The sequence below is a fragment of the Macrosteles quadrilineatus genome, unplaced genomic scaffold (assembly GCF_028750875.1).
Source record: "Macrosteles quadrilineatus isolate MER2022 unplaced genomic scaffold, UCM_ALF_1.0 Scaffold_2__2_contigs__length_208266976, whole genome shotgun sequence".
NCBI lineage: Eukaryota > Metazoa > Arthropoda > Insecta > Hemiptera > Cicadellidae > Macrosteles > Macrosteles quadrilineatus.
In genome coordinates, this window is record NW_026542595.1 from 119,032,772 (window position 1) to 119,058,877 (window position 26,106).

At 36.3% G+C, this 26,106-nt stretch overlaps 1 protein-coding gene across 7 annotated transcripts in view; it reads left to right on the forward strand.

Annotated features, from left to right (window-relative positions):
- The window catches only part of LOC128985841 (tyrosine-protein phosphatase 10D), a 60,482-nt gene that overhangs the window by 20,202 nt on the left and 14,174 nt on the right, over positions 1–26,106 (forward strand). For all 7 annotated transcript variants that reach the window (XM_054405767.1, XM_054405770.1, XM_054405766.1 and 4 more), the window contains 12 exons: positions 862–1,179; positions 1,655–1,918; positions 2,008–2,298; positions 3,040–3,315; positions 4,221–4,526; positions 7,972–8,141; positions 8,435–8,576; positions 9,918–10,035; positions 11,414–11,574; positions 12,370–12,549; positions 24,355–24,460; positions 25,209–25,450. In XM_054405767.1, coding sequence (XP_054261742.1) covers positions 862–1,179; positions 1,655–1,918; positions 2,008–2,298; positions 3,040–3,315; positions 4,221–4,526; positions 7,972–8,141; positions 8,435–8,576; positions 9,918–10,035; positions 11,414–11,574; positions 12,370–12,549; positions 24,355–24,460; positions 25,209–25,450 — 2,574 coding nt within the window. The remainder of the gene's footprint in view (positions 1–861; positions 1,180–1,654; positions 1,919–2,007; positions 2,299–3,039; positions 3,316–4,220; positions 4,527–7,971; positions 8,142–8,434; positions 8,577–9,917; positions 10,036–11,413; positions 11,575–12,369; positions 12,550–24,354; positions 24,461–25,208; positions 25,451–26,106) is intronic.

The following is a 26,106-nucleotide window of genomic DNA, read 5'->3' on the forward strand; positions in this document are numbered from 1 at the left end:
GAGACCCTTAATTTCGGGGGGGTTAAAATTTGAAAATGCGACTTTTTGGAATTTTCCCGGGGGTTTGGGCCCAAGACCTAACCGCGTGTCAAATTTCAACTCCCTAGCACTTCTAGAAGTGGTCTAGAATTTGTATCCCCCGTGAGTTACATATGCGGCTGTATAGTATTTAGAAAAGACCATAGAACAGACAAATTTCAATCAGAACCGTTTTTTAAAATCCATTTTTCATGGGTTTTTATGGGAAAATAATATATTTTACAATAACTTTTGAACCGTAATTTTTACAGCAATAGAGGTTTGCGCTATGTTGTCAAGAATTATAGGGACCATGCCCTTGTTTAAACGTGGCTTAAGTATGTTTTTTATGGCCAAAATATCACCGTTTCAATTTTGTAGGGTTAAAAAATATCTGTCTACTTAAAAACATTACCTAAAATCAATTTATAATAGAAAGAGGTATTTTAAAAGTACCCGTGTGATTGTTCTGGGTGAAAATTGTCGTACTGAGTCAGCTGTAATTTTGCACAAAGGTAGCTCATGAACAAGTTCCAACATAGGGAAACATAGGCTGAACTAGAGAGAATAAAGCACAAAAGTAAAATTTAGGAATAAGGAGATAAATGGGATTTCCTTACCAATGTATGACACAGACAGATAAACTATCTACTTGTAAGTTGACCTGATTCCTTCAATCTGTTGTGACTTTCCCTAGCCATGAAAACAGTAGTAGCCTATTGAACGCTCAAGAAAACATGTCCATCTAATTTCAATCAAAAATATTAAAAAATTACCATCAGAAAAACCAATAAATCCTTTTCATAACAATAATCGGTGTAATAATAGTGAGTTTTGTTCCAGCCAATATTCAAGCAGTGCCAGAAATATCCGTTAAAAATCAAACAGCTGATTCAATCATTGTCGCCTGGGAACAGCTATCTTATGGTTCAGAGTGTATTAGTGGATACAAAATGTTCCTGTATGATTCTGGACACAAAGCAGTAGGCCCATACAACGGATTCATCGTTCCTGCTGACTCCAGAAACTTCACATTTGTTAACCTCAAGCAATGTAAATTGTACTACCTGTACGTCAGTGCGTATTTTGGAGACTCTTTAAACGATTTGACACCTTTAAATAAGAGGAATGGTCTGATAAAGTCATTTACAACTACATCAGGTATATGAATCCTTTTTTTAAATGTAAGCTGTACATGTTGAAGTTGCTTTAATTTTGTTATGATGAGCTAAAAACAAACTACTTTTTCTGCACAACTTTACCTAAAAAGCAGCCATTATTGTATATAAAACACATGAACTACATTAGGCTACCTGAAATCTGTACTCTTTTCCTTAGCTACACACTTGTTTTACTTTCACAACACGTAAGTTACAAACTTTGTTGTAAAAAATTCAATTTCAAATCAAATCAGTTTTATTTTCACAATATATACAAAAAAGTAACAATCAGTAACAATAATTTATAATTGGTTCAGTGGTTTTGGTTCGGAATTCATACAATTACAATACCAAACCCGATTAAGGAGGTGTTGAAAAATTTAAGTTACGAAAAACCTGTACTTCAAACAAACAAATATATAAATTTTATATTAAAAATAATTAACTTTTCAAGTAGCCAAATTGTTACTTTACAGACAAGGTATCTGTGGAAAACCTCATCGTAGACACCACCTGGACCGGTTTGCGGATCAAATGGACTGCTCCATCAAGATACAAGGCTTGCACTCGACAATACATAGTTCAAGTGTGTGATGCGATTGAGTGCAAGAGTTCTGGAACACTCAATGTCTCTACTTATGATGTTGAACATCTTCCAGCCTGCACCTCGTACAAGATCACGGTCGGCTTTAAACACTTGCCCGCTACATCTTCAACGTCAGCCATCACTAGAGACTCGTGTAAGTTGTACAGAGGATTTAATTTGGAGGAGGATTGGTACCAGCACAAAAGTAATTGGATTTTTCTAGAATGAATTCCTCTTTTTCAGATGCTGCCAGTTCAAAAGAACTGCAAGTTATAAATAGAACTTCTGATTCAATAACCCTCAGTTGGGCAGTGCAAGAAAGCTTCAGAAGTTGTGAAGGACGATTTGTTCTATCGATACAAGATGACTACAATTTTACAATCATGAATCGTAATATGTCTCACTTTGTGAGAGAGTTTAAAATTGGAGACTTAAAACCTTGTCATTCATACTATTTTACACTGACATTATTCAGCAATGATAAAAAATCTATTATTGATTACTCGAGTATTAAAACCACCACAAAAGCAGCTGGTAAGTTAATAAATAGAACATATACTTAGAAGTGCCGAAGAGGCTTTTTCCCGTGCTTGTTCAAAATGCATGTGTGAGGCAAAGCCGTTGAAGGAAAAGTATTACCGTATCAAATTTCTTGAGGGGTTAAGCTGAGCATGAAAGAGAGAGTTTCATGTACAAGACAAGCTGTGGAAGAAGTGCCAGAAAATCACTTTTGGTACAAGTTATAAACAATACTTTACATCACCACTTAATTATGCCTATTTCTGTTTGTAGTTAAGATGGTTCAACAATGTAAGCCACTGATTCATATTAAAATAAATGGTAATTAACCACTAGTGCAAGTAGTGGGTGAACAGAGAACTGATTGAAAGCAAGGGAAAGTGAATTTAGAGCTTGGGAAAACATTATTTTCGGTTTATCAGCTGTTGTCTACTTTCTGCATGGAGTTATGAAAATTATATTACCAACCCTTCGTCAACTTATGCTAGAACCTTTGTTTATTGGAAGTCCAAGTCCAGAAACAATCCTGGTTGGCATAGACTAAGCAACCTCATGTTAGAAGGCAACCACTAACTTTACTAACTAAAACAACACAAACATCACAAACAATTAAAAAGTCTTAGTTTTTCTTTCTTTACTTTTATAATTCGAGCATCGTAAAAAAATATTCAACTCAAGTGTTTTCTCATGTTAACATTTTAAAATGTTATTAATCAGAAAACCTAAAATTTTATTATCATTAACTTTGTCCTCCAGGTGACCAAAGAATCAGCAACCTTCAGGCGACTAACCTCACTAATGGAATGCTACTGAGGTGGCACATGGATCCTGAATATAGTGCTTGTGTGTCTTATTATCAAGTCTCTCTGAAGCCCCGAGAGGGACAAATTTCTTCCTTTAATACTAAGAACAATGAGTTCAAATGGATGGCAGAATCTGTGAACATGCTCGAGTCCGCAAGCGTATGGCTTGTGAGTGAGGGTAAACAGGTTGGACTACCCGAGTCCTTAGACTTCAAAAAACAGTTTGAAGGTAATCACAGTATTAACATTTTTTAGAATTTCCAAGCAGTAAACATCAGTAACAATACAAACAATGAACTTAAGCATTTATTACCACATACCTTATCAAATATTTTCAATGTTTGAATAGTTAAATTTTTAAATTTTGTAGTAAGTATCTTCAATTCATTTTTGTGTAGTCTCAAGTCACTTAACATATAATAAGTGGTTAATTTACTTTAATTTCGTCTTGTGACTCCATTACCTCCTGTAGGGTGGATTACAATTGTTTCGGTGACTATGTCGCCTTATTCAGATCCTTGACAAGGCAGGCAGTCCAGACATATCAACCGTGCAGTGCACACCTGTGGCCACAGATGTAGTAAAAAATTTAAACTTCATTTTATGTTTAAACTATTTTTGCTAGTGTGTTCGTGTTAAATGTTGTGATGACCTCGATGTGAGTCAAAATTAATTGAAATTCTTGACAAGGTTCTGCAGAGGCTACATAGCCACCGAAACGATCGGCGTCGATCTGTCCACCATGAATCTCTCGCCTTAATTTTTCAAATGTAGGAATTCAGTTCTAGGCAACTGGCAAAGTTTGTCGCTTTGAAGTAGCAACTTTTATTTATAACCAATAAATCAACCCCAATATGAGAGTAGAATGCCAGAAGCATTATTAATAGCTTAGCCTAGTGATCAAGCACAGCTGGGTTCAGTTTTGAAACATATGTGAACACGTACAAGCTCAATAATCTAAACCATCCTACTTCCCAATAAGATTTTAATTTTGAATAATACTTTTGAATGTTACAATAGTAAACACTTAGTCTACAGTATCAAGTACTCCATTTTTCTGTACAATCAATATAAAGCTGCAAGGATTTTATGTTTTCATTAAAATAAAAACCTAAATCGTCTAATATTCTTCAGTTCTCAGCAAGCCCAAGGATGTTGTTGTGGTCGCATCCAGTACGATTATATCAATCTCATGGAAGCCTGCCCAGATGCGTGGAGTCAGGTACCAAGTGGAAGTATTCAATCAGTCGCTGTTGTACCCCCCTCCCCCCACCTGCCCAGCCACTACACTCGGTCCCTGCAATGTAACTAGCAAGAAGACAGAAGTCTCCGTTCCAAGACTTCGCCCCGCCACTTCCCTATGGGTTACTGTCAAAGCGGTAACGAGAGCGGAGTATGGTCCTGCCAGCAAACCTGTCCATGCTGTGACTTTAGACGGAGGTGGGTTGAGTTTTCATTGACTATAAACTACTGGGAAGTAGATATCAAGAATGTAAAAGGGTGCCTTAGGAAACTTTTCATGGGAGACAAATCTTTAGATGGTTCAGTGGATGACAATTACAAAAATTTTTTGGCTAAGATTAAATTAAGTATGGATGAAATCTTTCCAGTTAAACCTTTTAAAGCAAAAAATAAAAGTAAATCAAAAACTTGGGTTACTTTAGGGATAACAGTGTCATCAATAAACAAAAGAAAATTACATTATGAAGCAAAATTTAGTAATGATCCTAATTTTCTAAGCTATGTAAAAAATTACAAAAAGATATTTCAAAAGATTGTTAAAAAAGCTAAGAAATCTGCAAATGATAGGTATATAATGCAAGCAAAAAATAAGTCCAAAGCCATGTGGAATGTTGTAAAGGAAGAATTAGGTGTAGGTGTTAAAAGTGAAATTGTTAAGCCTCACATTAAACTTAAGGTCAACAATGAAATTATTGATGATGCTGTAGTCGTGGCGGAACTGTTTAATTATCAGTACTCCAACATTGTCAATATACTTAAGCTGCCAAACATGCCACACAGTGCTAATATCAATCCGTATGCTAACAATCCCACAGTTCAGGTGACAAAATTAGGTAATCTTCGTCAAACAAATGAAATTGAAGTAAAAAAAACTATTCTAAGTTTAAAGAACAGTAATGCCTGTGGCTGGGACGATATACCCATTAAATTATTGAAATGGTCAGCAAATGAAATATCAAACATCTTGGCTACACTAATTAATCAATCTTTTGCAGAAGGTGTTTTTCCCCAACTACTAAAACTCTCAGAAATAGTACCCATTCACAAAAAAGGTTGTTTAAATGAAGTACAGAACTACAGACCGATCTCTTTATTAAGTAATGTTTCAAAGGTTTATGAAAAAATTCTTCACACTAGATTATCTAGCTTTTTGGAAAATAACTACAAGTTTTGCAAGGAACAATTTGGTTTCCGTAAAAATCTAAATACCCAATCAGCTTTAAACAACTTTGTAAATTGCGCTTTGAAGGCCTTGGATGAGTCGCAGTGCACAGCTGGTGTGTTCTGCGACTTATCCAAGGCTTTTGATTGTGTTAATCACAAAATTCTTATCAAAAAACTTACAGCAATTGGTTTTTATGGACAAATAATTGAACTTTTGAAGTCTTACTTAAGCGATAGAAAACAAAGAACAGTAATTAAAACCGCCTCTGGGAACAAATACTCTTCTTGGGCAAATAATAACTATGGAGTTCCGCAAGGTTCAATCCTAGGTCCTCTCTTATTCCTCACATATATTAATGATTTACCTTTTCATTTTTCAAGTCAAATCTGTAACTTTACCCTTTATGCAGATGATACAACAGCTCTCATCAAACGAAGTACTGTTAAAATGTTACATGATGATGTCAAAGAAACAATTGGAGAAATAGCAAATTGGTTTTTAAAAAATGGCTTACTTTTGAATGAAGATAAAACTAGTGTTTTAATTTTCAAATTGAGAAATTCAACCACTGGAACAGAAACTACTGCCTCGCCCACAAATGTAGTAAAGTTTTTAGGGATATATTTGGATAGTAAACTACAATGGACAGAACATATTAATTTTCTAAACAAAAAACTCAGTCCAACAAGATATGCTTTAAGTGTTTTAATTCAGGTTACCTCCTTGGAAGTATGTAAAAATGTTTATTATGCTTATGTGTACTCTATTTTAAGCTATGGTATTACATTATGGGGGACAGCCACAGATGTCCACAAAGTTTTTAAAAAACAAAAGTCAATAATCAGAACTCTTGCAAATTGCCCCAAAAAAACATCATGTAGACAATTGTTTCGAAATTTTAAAATTTTAACTCTAACTTCAATATACGTTTTTGAAATTTTAAAAATGGTTCATGGAAATCCTGGTATGTTTCAAAATTATCTTAGTAATCACTCATATAATACCCGAAGACAAGACATTTTTCAATACCCCACTCATAATTTAAAAAAATATGAAACAAGTCCTCTCTATATGGGGTTAAAAATTTACAATAAAATTCCAAACTCCTTAAAGCAATTAAACTTAGCAAAATTTACAGAAAAAATCAAAACAGTTTTAGTAGAAAAAGCATATTACACTCTTGAGGAATTTTTCAACGACTCCTGGTAACAGACACCCAATCTCTCATCAACCTCTCCTAACATAAACAGTTCCACCATGCTGTAGCTTTGTAGGGGTAACTTACTGGCTAAATCCTAGGTTTTGTATATACCTATTTAGATTTCCTTATTTATTAGAAACCTTGACAATGTACCTGTCTGTGTATTACATTTGTAATAACTTTAACAGATGTTATGTGCAATAAAGAATTGTCATTTGTCATTTGTTCCAGGGGGGATTGAATACAAAACCTATAAGAAGCACAATGGCTTTGTTAAAAATTCAGTCCGGGAATTTTTGAATTTCGTTTAGTTCCTGCGGTGGCCAGTCTATCCTGCGCTAGGTAGACTATCGCGAGCGTGCGGCCAAGTCAATTGACTGAGTGAGACAAATAATCGTCTTAAAGAGAGATAGAATAGAGTAGCGCGAGCGATCGTAGCGGCGGCAAAATTTCAGTCTGAGTCTGACTATTCTCCATAAGTATTTAGCTTCTTACAAGGTTTGTATTCATTGCAGGGGGTCCTCAACTGCTAAAAATGTTAGTTTGACACTGTAAAAACATTATTGATTCGCTTGTTATTGTTAGTCATACACACATAATGTGTAGTTTTGAAGAGTATTTGTTATTTGAGGTATCAGACTCTTATTAGATACAAAAAGAATTTAATCACAAGACTCTGGACCCGATATGTCAGAATAAGAGAATATTTGTAAATACCTAAACCAGAAACGTTAAAAAAAAATTGTTGTGCAAGGCAATTGTTCAAACATTTATCTGAAAAGCTGCGTTTACAGCGTCTAGTATTTCAAGCTACGTGAGGCCTTAAAACTTCCCACTAACTGGCTTCTTGTAAACGTGGTTAAGTAGCGGTACGTTTAAGCATTAACTTTAAATAGGACAATTAGACTCCTCATCCTATTGTAAAACCTCTAAGTTGTTTTGGTGTTTCACGTTTATATTGCTGATATCAAATATATGTTCATAGTTTATTTTAGATGATAGATTTTATAATTTGTGCCTTACTGTTTGTTAACAATATGAGAAGACAAGCTGTCATTCATAACCAGATTTTTTTACTACAAATAGTCTTAAAGTAGGTAATATAATAAGAAACAAATAGGAAAACCAAAACCACATCTCAAAAAACGATAAGGAACTATCTTAAAAATTATTTTCAGCTGATCCTTAAAGATGATAAATCTATAAGGTGGTGCTTTAAAGTAAATTGTATGACAGAGATTTCTAACATTTTTATTATAGTTAATTTGTATTTGTAGCTTCAGATCCCGTTGAAGACTTGAAAGTTTTCTTTACTCGCTCCAATGTGTGGTTTTCTTGGCGACGACCATGTTTCACCAATGGACCTATCAGTCATTTCACCGTCTATATTATCGGAACACGACGTAACGATACTACCAGCCTTGTTGCTGATATTCCAGCACAACAGGTATGTTTTACTTGTGGGTTTTGATTGTTGGCTGGACCAGCTCTTGATAAGAAAATCAACCCAAATTGTTCCAAAAATGGAGTCCCCTAGTATTTATCATTGATTGATAGTTAAATGATTTTGCTTTAAACCTCAACAGTAACTGTCAAATTTGACGAGTTTCACCTAGTTTTATTTATTTTTTACTAACCCATTACATTGACGGATTCAACAAATAATCAAGTAGAATTTGCTTACATTTTTATACAAACACATATCTTTAGTTTTTGACTTTAGAGACACATTTTTTACAGCCCTCAGCAGATTCCTACAACTCATCTTTTGATATTTCACAATTGAGAGATGGGGAAGCCTACACAGTCGCTGTTGTTCCATTTGGTTTAAATAAGTTGTCAGGACAATACAACCTTAGAAATTTCACCGTTCCACCGACAAGTAAGTTCAATTACCAAATGATTAGAACAAATAAGAAACAAGCCAAAAATAGGTTTTTGTATCTTGATAGTATGATATTCACGTACCATTCGTGTTATCAGATTATCATGGCTGACAATCAAGTACTGTGGATAGAATGATTATCATTTAGCTTTAAATAAATGGTTCTGGCTAAATGGCCAGTTGATCTTAGTCAGTAACACAGCTATCATCATACATTCAACACAATCGCTTGATGAGTTTTATTACAAGTAATCAACTGAGTGAATCAGTTGAGTTGACTCATCGACATACGAGTTTATACTCATAGACCACCTCATTTGAATCAGCGCTGTTATCTAACAATATTGTTCATCACATGGGCCAAAATGTCTTTTCAATCCTTGCTAATTTCCAAACTTTGGTCTCACCTCAGTTTTTAAACTATAGATTATGTTTAACTCTATGTTCTTATGCTTTGTTTTCCATAGGTGCAAAAATATGGTACTAGGAATCCTAATATGAGTTTGATACAACAATTTACCAATTACACAGATGGCTCTAGAAATAAAGAACACTGGTCCTTGACTATCATCAAGTTGTAAAAAATATACAACTAGACATTCCATTCCCCAGTTAAATTTGTAGCCAGATTTTAATCATTGTAGTTGATGTGAGCCACCGACAAAATGTGCTAATCTATATAACTAAATCCTGCCGATTACACAAACTTCTTTACCAAGTCAATTATTCAGTATAGTTTACCTTTTTTCGGTAGCCTAAGGTGTCAAAAGTTGGAGTTCTGCAGTACGCGCTTCATGTCAATTACGACACATCTTCAGCTGCGTCATTATACAGGTTAAAACATTAGCTCACATTGAGAGTGTTTGTCACATTTTAACGTAAAACTAGGAACACGAATACAAAAATGGACACAAAAATGGACACGACATTATTTACATATGCACAGTTTATGACATTGACAAACTCTGCCAAATCACACGATTATTTTTAAGGAAATTTCTATAAAAAAGAGAAGAAAATTACTGAATACTAAGTTCTGTCGAATTCAGAAACTTTTTTACCAAGTCAAACGTAGGGAATGACTTATGGTGAGCTATACTCTTATGACCCATCAATCTGGCCAGCAACAAAAAATATGGTATAAAATTGAATTTTAGACACTAGCGCATTCTGTGACTGGCTCACACAACTATGTTCTTTTTTATTAAAAAATTGGCGACAGCTGGTCCATATAGATGGGATGTCTACTTCAGCTTCCAATAGTCAATGCCACTGGCTATCAGATTGGACCTGCTAATTTTTTTCTTACAAGTTTTAATCTTTATCTACTTTTGGAAGTGCCAGCGCCACAGAATGACCAAGTGTTTGCGGATCTACCTCCAGTTCGGACGACTCGTTCCACAGCGATCGTCTCCTTAAGGAGTGATCTTTTCCCAAACACAAACGGAACTATCAGGTAAACCCTTGTATTACTATCAGTTGAACAATTTTCTCCGTTAAAATGGTATAATTCATGTTGTAAAAAGGATTTTTCCCTCTTTTCCTGTTTTAAAATTCTCCATGCATATTCTATTGTCTGATCATCATGCAGCTATAACTAAAAACAATGAAGGAGATTTAAACAGTCACATGGAAGATGGACAGTTTTTTTTGTAGACACACACATTAGAGAAAGTGATACAGTAGACTCCCTCTTATCCGGATTCCTCGGGACCGAGGCCAGTCCGTATAGCGCGATTTCCGGTTAAACTGAAGTCCCCAAAAACTTGTTAAAACGGACCATCAATCAATCAATCAATCAATAAAATCTTTATTCAATATTAGTACTCTGTACATAGAATGGTGTCAATATTAATTATACTAAGATACATTATAACTAAGATTGATTAATAATAAGACTGTCAAAACAAAAGATATAGTTATATGTATGAAAAGAAAACAGAACTATAAACTTCCTTTACACATCATTTTTACATGGGAATTCGGAGAAAGAATATAATGTTAAATCAATAAGATATTTTTTTAGTTTATTTTTAAATTTATTAATATTTTTCTCAGATTTAATGGCTTTTGGTAACATTATAAAATTGTACCATTTACTGTGATATTCAACTTAAATTTAGGAAAGCATTGTATTTAGACACATGATCACTGGTTTCAAATCTTTCGCACGAGAACAGTTGTTTCAGTACCGCCCACTTCCTGCCGATCTAGTCCGGTTAAACCAATGTGCTGATAAAAATTGTGTGGTTATAGAGATGTCATTTCCGCCGAGTGTAGTCCGGTTAAACCGATGTCCGGTTAAAAGGTGTCCAGATAAGAGGGAGTCTACTGTAAATAACATGATACCTGATCATACAATGAAAATACACAAAGAATTTACCCATCAGTCTTCCTGAAATGGCTACTAGTTTCAGAACTCCACCTGAGTTGTCCACTATCTATTATTGGTGGGCTTCTCCCACTAAGAAATAAACTAAGAACGTAAACATTGTAAGAATAATAATGGTTTAATTTATCTCTGTCAATATGGTCCTTGCGTAGTTTGTCACTACTGCAGTTTCATGCTCGTGGAGCACATCATCAGGTGAAGGTCACAAAAAGTTAAAACATTTTCCTAACGTGAAGGTCGTCAATTTAACACACCGAAAAAAACACATAACACACGAACGGTACGAAAAAACATTTGAACTTGGCCAATACATTTAAGACGTTACACACGGGGACCGGCACCGGTAGAAAGCAAGTCATGACTAGCTGGGAAGACAACATCTAAGGTATGACACATTTTCTAACCATTCCTCCAGCAACATTTGAACTTATCCTCTTTGCAGATATTACGCAATAATAGTTGCTGGCAACTTTACCTATGAACCTCGGTCTGGATATATGGTCAATCACACGTGGCCAAAGATGAAAACTTGGGCTGCTGCGACACAAACACACCCTGTTGGAGTCTACCAGGCAACCCCTCCATGGTGGAACCCTTTCACAGGTATGGAATAAAAATCACCCGATATAATTCTTAAAATTCATTGATCATTGTTGTAGCCCCGGAACTGTAATATATAAAATATTAGGTTTTACAATACCTTTATCAGTTCCAATTGTAACCTTCGTCAACGTGTTACATGTTTCGGCGAGCTGCCATTGTCAAACACTTCATTACAGGAATATGTAGATCCGCTTGAATAGCTTCGTTCTCACAACACATTACACGACTAACAACATTTACACACGACACGTACGACATAAAAATAAATAATTTAAGTTTGATAGGCCTATCACGAATATGCAACATTGCCGGTACACGAGCGGGAACAGACTGTCGGTGGAGGGTTCAATTCAGCGCTGGAAACACCATGGACCGGTCTACACAACAAAAAAAGCTGCAAAGTTTGACTTTGTTAAACCTTACCGCTCAGAAATTATAGTTCAGAATGTTGTACAAAGAAACATTTTAGCTATTTGTAAAGTCATTAAATATTAGGTATAATTTGAGGAAGGAGTGAGTTTTAGGAATGTTATAACACGTGTCCTCCCAACAAATTACAGAATAAGCAATGGAAACAGAAACGGAAATAGCATCCACTGGAAGACCTAAAACAAGCAGCATGAGAAGTGACGAACAAAGCCGCATAGAGGGACAATTTTGTTGGTGGAATTATACGTATATTTCTAATACCTCTTAAGTGCCTTTATGAATTTACACATCCTGAATTTCAAAAAAGTGTTAGTCAACAAGTTTTAGTCACTGTCTATTAATTAATTAACTTTCAACGTTTTGCAGACTCAGACAAAACACCGTTTACTGTCAAACAATTCACGCTCGGAACAGAAGAATGTTCCAAAACCGACTTGAACACTTTCTGCAACGGACCTCTACATTCAGCGAGTGTGTACTACGTCAGAATCCGAGCTTTCACTCTCACTGGCTACCGAGACTCTAAAACCATCATCTTCAAGACAGGTGTGTTCAATCTCAATAATATCGCATTAGTTCACCGATTGAATCTTAAGCTCTTCTTATTGTATGTATTGAATTAGTGCTTTCAGACTCTTCAAACCTCAAGACAGTGTGTCCTCTATACTTTCCGTCCATCCTCACCGTGACTTCCGCGTGTTTAGTGAACTCTTTATGTCTATGAACTTATGTGCGTTGCGTTCTCCATATTCGTAATTTCTACAAAACAGAAGATCTCGGTCCAAAGGTATCCGCCATCCGCCATCGCTCCGCCATAGACGATGCTGCTGCCATCCTCTCCACACATTTCGATAATTGGACTCAAGGTACAACTTTAAAGTTTTGTGTGAGATTTAATTATACTTTAAAATATCTCATTTGCCCCTCACAAGAAATGTTATTCCACCTCGGAACCTCAAGTGCCCTATAAATTGCAGATCGGCCATTTTCTCTAATTTTGTTATTTTCTCTTGAACTAGTAAGTTCTGGTCCTACGAACTATTAAACTTTTCATTTCAACAATTTAACCCCCGAACATTTGGTTCTTCGAGCCGGATTCCTTGTCTTCCAATTCAATTCCTTTGACCATAGTTCTGGTACGATGTTTGTAGAAAGTCCCTTTTTTTGGAATGTACAGAGGGTGCCTTTTATCCTCATCAGCGTCTAGTTTTTTCCCCCAACAGAGTTTTCCTTAACAGCCAAAGTACTACTGTTGCATCTGTTAAAATATTATAGACAGACAAGATAAAAGACTATTAGGACTTCACCAAAGATGTGTATTTATTTGACTGTTTACAAAAATCATAATAATCAATAAACATATGTTAGTTAAACTGTATGAAATAAGGCAGGCATAGATTAGACATAGATTATTTATTACATTCTCTCCCCCCCAAGAACTGCGACCTTGGTAAGAGGGCGCCGGAATGTACCTTTGGTTGTTTTGATGTCCACAACCCGTATAACGCCATCTTTACCGGGGTAAATGGCTGATATTCTTCCAAGAGGCCATGAATTCCTTTGATTGTCTTCTTCTACTATTATAGCCAAGTCCCCTACTTGAGGCGGTTCCATTCGTTTGTGCCACTTACAACGTCTTGACAAACAGGGCAGGTATTCTTGGACCCATCGCTTCCAAAAACTATCCAAAAGTGTTCTTACGCGGGCTAGTTGTTTCTTACATAGTTTATCTTCATCAATATTTATTTTGTAGGCTTCGCGTAGAAAGTGGTTTGGTGTGATCGGCTCAGGGTCCAACGGGTCAATTGATAAGTGTGTGAGTGGACGTGAGTTAATAATAAACTCCACGCGAGTCAAAAACGTCTGCAGTTCTTCATCTTTCGGGTACTGGGATCGCATGACACTTTTCAATGCTGTTTTTACTGACCTTATCAGTCTCTCCCAACATCCCCCCATGTGTGGCGCACGGGGAGGAATGAAATTCCATTTAATCCCACTCTTTACGACTGTCCGTTGAATCTGGGCGTTGTTTAAAGACTTAACAGCATTTCGAAGTTCATTGTCTGTTCCTACAAAATTCGTACCATTGTCAGAAAACATCTCAGAAGGGCAAGGTTTCCGACTTATAAACCTTTGAATTGCCATAACGCAACTCTCCGTACTTAACGAATGAGCCACTTCGAGATGAATTGCTCGTGTAGAAAGGCATGTAAATATTACACCGTATCGCTTTTCATGTCTTCGGCCAACAGTTACTTCAATTGGGCCAAAATAGTCAACACCAGTGTAAAAGAAAGGATACTGTGCCTTGACTACTCGTGACATTGGCAGGGGTGCCATTTGAGGTGGACTTGGTTTGGCGTTGTCAATCCTACAACGCATACAGCTTCTTTGCACTTTCTTCACTGTTGTGCGAAGATTAAGTATCCAAAACCGTTCTCTTGTCATGTTCATTACGGTTTCTATTCCTTGGTGGAAGCATTTTTCATGGAAGTTCTTCACAATAAGTCTTGCTACTTGACATTTTCCATCTAAAATAATTGGATATCTTCGTTCAGTACTGATTTCAGGAGAATTTCGTATTCTTGTAGACATCCTGATGAGGTCTTTCTCGTCAACGAAAGGATCCAATGTGAATATTTTACTTGACTTCGGTAGTGACTTGCTATTTCTTAATAAGGTCTTTTCTTCTTTAAAAGTTTTGTCTTGGGAATTCAACACTAAGATGTGTTCAGCCTTAAGAATTTCATCTGGTTGAAGTTCCAGTATCAATCTGGGGTTAGAGTTCTTCTTCAGTCTGGCTTTGTCATTTCGTTTGATCCTGGATTGCAATATACCAATGTATCTCAGAACCCATGCAGTTACTCGTGTTACCTTATTCCAGGAAGAAAATCTCTCAATATTGATAACATAGTCTTTGTCTTCGTTGAGTAACCCAACGAACTTTTGTTTCACCTCTTCGCTGTTTTTTGTTTGCAAGGTTGTTGGTTGCTGTGGCCAATGACTTGAGTCGTATTTTAGAAACTCGGGGCCATAAGTCCAAAATTCATGATTACTTGTAGTGAATTTCTGGTTGCTTCTCGTAGCGACATCAGCAGGGTTATTTTTTGATGGTACCCACTTCCATTCATCAGCTTGTGAAACTTCAAGTATTTCCACAAGTCGGTTAGAAACAAATTGTTTAAAGCTTCTCGGATCAGATTTTATCCAATGTAACACCGTAACAGAATCTGACCAAAATATTTTTCGGACGAAGTTGATGTCTAGGTCGTGTATAATTGTTTTAACAAGCCTACATCCAAGGACAGCAGCTTGTAGTTCCAGTCTTGGTATGGTAGTTGGTTTTAGAGGAGCCACCTTTGCTCTCGACATAACCAACATAGTGTTGTATCCAGTATTCTCGTTAGTATTCTTATGTCTTAGATATCCAACAGCGGAGTACGCTTCTTCACTTGCATCGACAAAGACATGAAGCTCAACCTCATTTATCATAAGGGTTTTGAAATAGCATCTCGGAATGGTAAAATATTGTAGTTGTTTAACTTCTTCCAACCATTCTTGCCATTTCTTAGTAAGTCCTGTTGTTAGTACTTCATCCCATGTTGTTTTTGTTCTCCAAATCTCTTGCACTAATATTCGACCTTTGATTGTAGTAGGGGTGACTAGTCCCAAAGGATCAAAGATAGACATCGCAGCCTTCAAAACCTCACGTTTAGTTGGATAACTTGATTCCATTTTTTGAAACTTTTCTACATTGCGATGAAATACAAAATTGTCGCTTTCTGAATCCCACCACATTCCGAGAACTCGTTCAGTGGGAAGATTGCTATCATGCTTCAATTGCTTAGTTGAATGTGATTTAAGTTCTTCAGGAATTCCAGACAAAACATCTTTGGAATTTGATAGCCAATTGCAAATTTGAAATCCACCTGATTTGTGAATTTCCATTATTTCTTTCACTCGAGTCTTTGCTTCCTCCTCAGAATTGACAGAGTCTAATAAATCATCCATGTATTCCTTAGTGAGAATTGATTTAGAAGCTTCAGGGTAGATGGATGAGAAACTTTTGGCATTTTCGTTCACTACATATAAAGCAGTGCTTGGAGAACAGGTCGACCCAAATGTCATCACCTCCATTACATACGTATCTGGAGGATCATTCGTGTTTTGCCTCCACAAAAATCTCTGTGAATCTACATCTTCTTTCCTTATGCGTACCTGATGGAACATTTCCTTAATATCACCAGCGACAGCAAATTTTCCCAGACGAAATTTTACGAGAACAGCTGGTAATGGATTCAAAAGGTCAGGTCCACTAAGAAGAGCGTCATTAAATGATACACCGTTCGACTTTGCAGCTGCGTCAAAGACCAATCTTAATTTGTTGGGCTTATTGGGGTTTACAACTCCGAAATGAGGTAGATAATAAGTATGATAATTTAAAATACTTGCCTCATCTTCACTTAGTTTTCGAATATACCCTTTTTCCTTGTAGTCGGCAATCTTCCTTGTGTATTCGTCTTTAAAGGAAGGATCCTTTGCCATCTTCCCTTCAATGTGTTTTAGTCTTTTCAGAGCTTTATCGTAACTCGAGGGATATTTAAAATCATCTGATTTCCACAACAAGCCAGATTCATAACGTTCTCCGATTTTCCTCGTTGTTTTTTCCAAGATTGACATTGCACGTTCGTCTTCTACCGATTTTATTGATTTGTTTTCTACTGGAGATGCACCGTAGTTGTCAATTTCAAAGGAACTTTTCACCAAATCATGTAATCTGTCGTGATCAAAGGACAATAAGGTGAAATCGTCAACACGTCCAGCAAATTCTGGACACTTGCCATGCATTGACCACCCTAGGTAGCTCCATGACAGTACGGGAGCATTTGGTGGACCTTCGATAACTTTTCTGGTCAATAACAAGTCACAGTTATCTTGACCTATCAAAATGGTAGGTTTGGCATGAGATGTTGGTAAAGGTTGATCGATTGACTTTAAATGAGGCCATCTCTCACGAAGCTTTACTGAGTCAATCGACTGTTGGGGTAAATCTAGAGGTGATTGAGTTCTTACATTATTTAATGTGAAAACTTCATCTTCATAGAGCCCTTTTATTTTAAGTTCAACACGTCTGGACGTTGGGTCAAAATGTTTAGTTGCATTTGACCAACAAGTGGTAAGGGGTTCAATGCTACCACTGATGCCTAATTTATCGGCAGTAGTCGAATCTAGCAGAGATATGGTTGAACCGTCATCTAAAAGTGCATATGTGTCGATCTGACAGCTTGGACCATATAACGTTACTGGACACGTTCTTAGTAAAACACGGTTATTTACCGAGTGATTGCTTATAATTTCTTCTTTCGATTTACCTTCCTGCCTGAAAGTGTTCTGTACTCGATCCCGGCTGATTTCTTGGGCATTTTTAGAGGCACTGTCAGTATGCAGAAGGCGATGGTGGTATAGTTTGCACCCATTGATTCCACAAGGTTTCTTTAACTTACAAAATTTGATGTGGTGACGACGGAAGCAAAAGAAACACAGTTTTTTCTCAATTATCATCTTCCACCGCTGCGAGACTTCTGCTTTTCTGAAAAGCTTACATTTATCGGTTTCATGACTCTCCGAACAAAACATGCAAACGTTTTCATTGGGCGAATTAGTAAAAACTGGTTTAGGGTCATTTCTCTTCCGCGTTGTCTCCTCGGGTGGACGAAAATAAATACTCATAATGGAACACTGGTTTTCAAGCCAGTTACAGAATACTTTCAGGTCAGTAGGTTTTTCTAAATGCATGCTATTTACATGTTCAGCCCACCTGTACTTCAGAGTATAGGGGAGCTTACTTAAAAGTTCATTCAACAAGAGAGGATTTATTAAGTACATTTCCAAATCCAACGACTCTGCGGTAGAGGTCAGGTTTAAAAGAGTTGTTGAAAACTCAATAAGGCTGACAGCGTCATCCTCCTTGACTGGTTGGAGCATGCGCGCCTTCTTCAACATTGACTCGACTATAAACTCTGGACGTCCAAAACGCATTTGTAAAGTTTTCATTACTGTACTCAAATTTTTACCTGATATAAATAGAGGTTTTACCATTTTAAAGGCATCTCCCTCCAGACAATTTCTTATTCTGTCAAGGTTTTCATCGTCATTAAAAAGGTGTTTAGTCTTATTGTAACAGGAATAGAACATGGGCCATTCGTCCGGTTTCCCGCTGAAGGATGGAAGACGCTGTCGGCATGAGACAGGTTGGTTGGGGTTAGATGAATTGATAGCTTTTGAAAAGGAGTCTGCTAGTTTATCAATAGCCGTAGACACGATGGCTGACGATGTTAAAGGAACTGACGGTCCCTCATTCAGCCACCTATTGACTTTGACATTAGAGTCCTCCTCAACAGTAGCAATATTGAAGCTTACCTTGTCAGGGTCTTCATTATCTTCCAATTCCAAATGACGACTTCCCAAGACTGAGGCGGACTGACTACTTCCCAAGACCGAAGCAGACTCAAGTTCGGTCCTTACTCTCAGCAGACGCTTCTGTCGTTCTAGTTCTCTTGCTTCAGCTTGACGTTGTCGTTCCATTTCCCTCTCCTCTCTTTGCCTTTGTTGTTCCTGCATTTGACGCTCCATCTCTTGTCTCTGTCGCTCCATCTCCTTTTCTTCAAATTCTTTCAGCCGTTGCAACTCCCTTTCTTCGTGTATTTTCTCAAGCCTGTTTATTTCTTCTATTTCTTCTAGTTGCAGTTGAACTAACCGGCGCTTGCTGGAAGTTGAAGATTTGGTTTTTGACTTAGAAGGTGGTTTTAGAGATTGACTATCTCCTTCTTTGGGTTCATCATTCTTGTCATTTGCATTTTCTGGGGAATATCTATTTGGAGGGTGTTTCTCTCTCCCTGACTTTCGGATTGACATATTTTTTGACATGATTTATAAGTCGGGTTTCGGCACCAATGTTAAAATATTATAGACAGACAAGATAAAAGACTATTAGGACTTCACCAAAGATGTGTATTTATTTGACTGTTTACAAAAATCATAATAATCAATAAACATATGTTAGTTAAACTGTATGAAATAAGGCAGGCATAGATTAGACATAGATTATTTATTACAGCATCCGAATCTTTCGGCTTGCTTCTTTAGCACGTCAGTGCTCGGACCCTCAAGTTTGATTATTTTATTTGTGCTAATTTTTTTGGAGATAACATTAGTTTTTTCCTGGGTCGTTGCCATGCCGAACCTTGCTGCTCGAGCTTCTTTCTTTGCCTCTACAGATAGCGGGACACCAAACTTCTGAGCTCTCATTTCTAGCCGCTTTTGAGTGAATGAATGAATGAACGAAAATACTTATTTATTGAGGCGAACAATTAAGACCACATGGTCCTTTCTTACAGTTAACCTCGTAAATCTAAATATAAACTAAACAATGATTTTCTTAAGAAACAATGATTTTAAATTCAAAACCAAATAAAACTAAAAACCAAAATAATAGAATCCTAATCCCTAAACATCACATTCACTCACACACATTCACTCTCTGCCACACCTAGGCCTAACACACGCTATCCTGCCAAGCCACGGTCATCCGATCAAGGTAGTATGCTTTCAGCGCCGCCGTCAGTCTGGAACGGGATTCTAAGTACCTGATGGAGTTGGGTAGGGAATTCCAAAGGCGGCATGCTGTTACTGTAAATGATTTATTAAAGGCAGTTGTTTTGTGGCGAGGAATTTGCAGAGTTGATGAGCCAGAACGAGTATTTCTTGCACCTCTATCGTTCAAAAATCTAAAATTGTTCGCAAGATAATTTGGAATTTTGAGATTGATGGCCCAATGAGTTAAATTAATGATTCGTATGTCTCTAACATCAGACAGTTTTAAAAGAGAAGAATGAATATAATATGGTGTGACGTGATCATCTCGTCAAAGATCATATAAAAATCTAATACAATAGTTTTGAGCTTGTTGCAATTTTTTTGCCAAAGCCACGGTCATATCATTAACTGCGGTGTTACAACTACGGTGCTTTTGTACATGTCCATCCTCCGGTTCTTCTTCTAGGCCGATGCCATCACTAAGATCATGTTCTCTTTCGCCATGATCTCTTTCTTGAAAGGGAGTTCCTAGAGCTTCCCCCATTGTCTTCTTCTAAAGTTCATAATATTCTGGGTCTTCACTAGTTTTATTCACCGGAGCCTCTTGTACAGATCCATTCTCCGGTTCGTCTTCTAGGCTGATGCCATCACTAAGAACATCACTGGTTGAAATTCTCTTGAAAGGGAGCTCCTGGAGCTTCTCCCATTATCTTCTTCTAAAGTTTCATAATCTGGGTTATTGCGGGGGGTGATTTTAATGCAAAACATCAAATATGGGTGAACTGATTGTCATTCATTAATCTTAAAAGCTGTATGCCTCTGGGTGTAGCCAAACGTGAAAATGGAGTTCTTTCAAGAAAAAGATCATGGCGTCATGTTCTTGTGATGGCATTGGCCTAGAAGACGAACCGGAGGAAGGACATGTACAAAAGCGGCTAGAAATGAGAGCTCAGAAGTTTGGTGTCCCGCTATCTGTAGAGGCAAAGAAAGAAGCTCGTGCAGCAAGGTTCGGCATGGCAACGACCCAGGAAATAAAAAATGTTATCTCAACGAAAATTTACAAAAATAAAATAATCAAATTTGAGGGTCCGAGCGCTGACGTGCTAAAGAAGCGAGCCGTAAGATTCGGATGCAACGTTAGTTCATTGGCTGTCAAAGAAAACTCTGTTGGGGAAAAAAAAACTAGACGCTGAAGAGGATAAAAGGCACCCTCTGTACATTCCAAAAAAAGGGACTTTCTACAAACATCATACCAGAACTATGGTCAAAGGAATTGAATTGGAAGACAAGGAATCCGGCTCGAAGGATCAAATGTTCGGGGGTTAAATTGTTGATTTGAAAAGTTTAATAGTTCGTAGGACCAGAACTTACTAGATTAATCAGTGTGGCAGATTGCGTCTTACAGTCTTCGCAATCCTGTAAATTGAGCACTAAGTCAAAGTTTTGTGTTGTATGTACTATTTATTAAACTTTGACGCAATGAAAATGAAGAAACCACGTAAAAAATGTAAATATGTAAATAGTTCAGATTAGTGTATGATGACTACGCACCCGACGATGGAGTTATCTCCGAAACGGCCGTAGTGCTCAATTTACAGGATTGCGAAGACTGTAAGTAGCTTTTATATAGAACTTACTAGTTCAAGAGAAAATAACAAAATTAGAGAAAATGGCCGATCTGCGATTTATAGGGCACTTGAGGTTCCGAGGTGCACCAAGGTGGAACAACATTTATTATGAGGGGCAAATGAGATATTTTAAAGTCTAATTAAATCTCACACAAAACTTTAAAGTTGTACCTTGAGTCCAATTATCGAAATGTGTGGAGAGGATGGCAGCGGCGTCGTCTATGGCAGAGCGATGGCGGAGTCCTTTGGACCGAGATTTTCTGTTTTGTAGAAATTACAAATTTGTAGAACACAACTAGGGGTGTGCGAATAGTGATTTTGAACCTCGAGCCGAGCCGAGCCGAGCTTTTTAAAAAATGTTCGAGCTCGAGCTTTTTCGAGCCGAGCTTTTCCTAGCGTAACCTTATCTTAATTATTAAACTTTTTTTCTTAAAAAAGTGCATAATAATAATAATGTTCAGTCAATTTTTAAACAAACACAATGTTATTTTAATATGTTTAAAAACATTGAGAATTGTCAAGACATAAAATAGTAGATAATCACGATAAGAACTGAACTGAACTAAATGAAGATGCAAGAAATAAAAGGATATCGATTAAAGGCCTGAAGAGATATGCAGTGCAGACTGAGACAAAGACAATCAGATTGTCTTTCAAAACAGAACAGCAACGCGACCTTGAATGACGACAAAACAACTAGCAAGTCGATTACATATGTATATTGTAACTAGGCTACTATGAATATTTAATTCTATTTTGTATAAATAAATACAAAATAAATTTAAAAACACGTGATTATTCTTGTTGTTTTCCATGCACAAAATATTTTTGTTTTATGAATCCTATTAATCAAAAAAGAACATGGTTGGTTTGGATCCAAAAAGGTGGAGAGACAAGTTTTACTTATATATTAAAAAATATATAATTGACATATAGAGGAAATAGACCAAAGCACTAGAATTAATAACCAAAGCACTAGAATTAATAGAATAACACACAAAGTAAACAAGAAATGAAATGCAGAACACGATGATTTAACACTGTCACTCAATTTTGTTATCTAGAAGGGTCGGCGAACTAATCAATAAATAGCCAAAACCAGTTTCCTCCCCTTCACACAGTCTCACCGCCCCCCTCCCCCCCAATCCGGGTGGCCCAACACTTTGTCCTTGAAACACCCTTGCGTCTGAAACAATAAACCCTTACACCCTCGTTGCTGTTTTGACAACAGGTTTATGAATGCGATCACTATTTTTCATTTCCAGAATTAACTATCAATTATTATTTATTTGCAAGATACAAATAGGAAACTACATCACATTATGGTATTCAATGACCCATGTACTATCAAAAATTAATAACTCATTACTTATTTTGATAATAAAAAGCATTCATTACAGCACGCGCCACTTATTGATATATATATATATATAATCCTCAAAGTAACTGTTACTTTATAAAAAATAAAATAGGTACAAAATTGTGTGGCCAGTCAAACTTTATAGGCCTAAACAAACATTTTATTCTATAAAATACAGATGGTAAATAGGGGTTGGTTTAAAGGAAATAAAATACAAAACATATTAATTAATTATTTTGATAAACATTAGAAAGGTTATGGGATTGATTGAACTAAAATAACCGCAGGGAAACTTATAAGTAGAAAAGTCGTCAAACACAATCTGTTTAATCAGTACATTGTTAGAGAGAGAGAGAAAAAGAGAGATAGCAGATAAGGAAGTTTGATGATAAGGAGTTTGATAAGGAATCTGAAAAAGTAAACAAACAAGGAACAACGACACGACGATTACAGCCTTATTGTCTCGCCCATTACATTTGCACACGTGACCACTTTTTGTTTCTTCCTTATCTTTCATCCGTCCCAAAATAGAATTCCTGAAATAGTTTGTTGGTATAATCTCCCCTCCCACACAAGGCGCAGTGCTCAGTGCGCACTGTAGGTTGCCACGGCAACCGTGTGTCGTCATAGCGACTTAGCCAATCACGCACTCGCACTGCGTTGCATATTACGATACGAATAGTTGTGTTAGAAAGACAACGCAATAGGTGGTAGTTTCCTCAAAATTAGGATCGATAATCATTGCGTCTTGACTGAGCTGAGGTTCGTGCTTATCAAGACACAATTATGAAACGGAGGAGAGTAAATTTAAATGAAAGTTAGTTCCTTATTTATTAATTTAATTTTTATTTGCTACAGTAGTTCAATAAGTATTCGGCTCGAACATTTCGAACTTTTTGAAAATCACGAGCCGAGCCGAATAGCGTCCTATTCGGCTCGAAAAAGCTCGATGTTCGAATACTCGCACACCCCTAAACACAACGCACCCAATTTTAATTTTATAGACATAAAGAGCTTACTAAACACGTGGAAGTCATGGTGAGGACGAACGGAAAGTCTAGAGGAATCACGAAAACGCACACACTGTCTTGAGGTGTGAATAGTCTGAAAGCACTAATTAAAAAATTTTAGGTTTTTAATCACATATAAAAAAGGGGAAATTAAATGTAAATACTGAATAATGTACTATAGAGGAGAGAGAGGCCAGATATAATGAATCTATAGCCTATAAATACGGTAAAGTGAGGTAAAATGGGCAATTAATGTCCCGAGAGAAGAAAATGGAGTATTAAACACCGTGAGTGATGGACGCTGACCGCAGACAGACAGACGGCTTCACCTTGAAAAATGCAATTGTGGTTTAGAGGGGTCTAGCAATTAGATGGCCAATAGGAAATGCGATTGAAGCAAATACAGCATCAGGTGAATCATGGGTAGTGTAGTACAGGAAAATAGACCTTAATATGGTAGGAATTTCGAGGGGACTTAGCAATCTCATTTGAATATTGAGAAGCGGGATTCTATTTACAATAAATTGTTACTGAGACTTAGTAATATTACACAAAATAGGATGGTGATTTATATACACATTAACATGATTAATTAGCCAGTGTCTTAATTAACATAATGATTGATTTCTAAATATATACTCTAAAGATATGAATATCGAACACGTATGTTTGTTTACCTTTGCAAAATACATAGCACTTTTCAACAGAAAAACTACTGCTTATACTTATTTTTAACTGTTCAAAATGTTATCAACAGTGGATCCAGTCGTAGAGGCCAGTTTGGTCGTCATCGCTCTCATAATTATTGCTGCGGTAACAACAACTGCGTTTGTCCTCCTAGTGGTCAAAGGCCACGTAAAATGGTGAGTGAAAAAGTAGACAAAGTTTTGAGTAGTAACCATCGGTACAACGAATAAGTTAGAGATGAATTTTAAATGAACTATTGTATTGCATACTGTAGCAGGTTAAAAAAGTATGGATACTTTCCTCGTTGTTTGAATAGATTTGATTCAATCAGTGAATTAAATCAGATGTAGTAACAAGAAGAATTGAGGCAGTTTTAAAATTAATATACAGAGTATCTAAAAACATTGAATTGGTTGAGCTGAAGTCAATTACACAGTCTGCTAGCCTTATGATCAATCTTAAAGATGTAATGTACTTGTTTGTGTTTTTGTTTCTGTGACTGTTCATATGTATGTACAGCTTGAATAAAGAATATTTGATTTGAAGACAATCTTGGTTAAAATAATTTATAATTAAGTATTTACATTAATTGCAAGTAAAATGTTTTACTAGACCTAATTTACAATTGCAAAGTCTTAAGTAATATTAATATTATAATATTAAGTAATGGTGGAATGTTATAACAATGAACTTGCTTAAAATATATAGTATCATCGATTTTCTCATTCTCTAAAATCTCATTCTCATCTCATTCTCATTCTCATTCAAAGTAAAGTATTAACATTTTTTCACCTAGGAGCAGATTAATATTTTTTTTTTTTTTTAACTAACCTATGTTAACTTAAATTCTTATCAATAAAATTAATTGTAAAATCTACAAAACAAACATCTTATTCTCTAATCGTTAAATTAATCAACTTTCAGGACCAAGGAGAAGAAAGTTATTGCTAGCCCAGAGTTCAACAGCAATGGACTAAAAAAGCCAATGCAAGAGATGCCATTTAAGGACTTTGTTGATCATGTTAACAAACATTTGAGATTCTCAATTTTTCTGGAAGATGAATACAGTCAATTGATGGATGATACTTCCACCATTTTAGGCACAACTAATGTTGCGACGATTCCTCGAAACAAAGGAAAAGATAGATATAAAAACATCATTCCTTGTGAGTATAAAATATAGACAAATTTGAGGTAAATACACTACTGTGAATCAGATATTCCACGGTCACATGTTACAGTAGTATGTACAGCTACCAACCTTTTTACATACCAATACCAATACATTTTCCACAGTGTATATTAAGTGCCATGAAAAGTTTTTCGCTTAAACAAAACAAACGTCTGTTAATTTCATCTCAGCTGTGTTATTGAATTAATTCATTTAAACTTTGGAAGCATGTAAGGAAATCCCCCCCCCCTTCAGGCAGGAAATGGGCCTATGGATTAGCCCTGAGGAAATTCGTTCAAACCAATACTTTTTATTGAATCTACAAACTCAAATCTTAATTTTGATGTGGCAAAAATATATACAGGGCAAGGCACTTAAACGGCACCATTTTGAAAAATCACAAATAATTCATTTAGAAAAAAAAATAGTTGTTTTTTTTTTAATAAATTAGTGGAAATGAATTTTCAACTTAAATCCACCCTTGAACTTTTTTAGCGTTTGCAAAACGTCTGCAAACGTTTTATAGCGCTTTGTCGTGCTAGCAGTGGCTTCATAGTTATTCATCCAAAGGAGGATAACTTTCTGTGGTGGCACTGGAGCCCTTGGTGATATACTGAACTCACAACGGAAACTACACTATCCACATTTTTG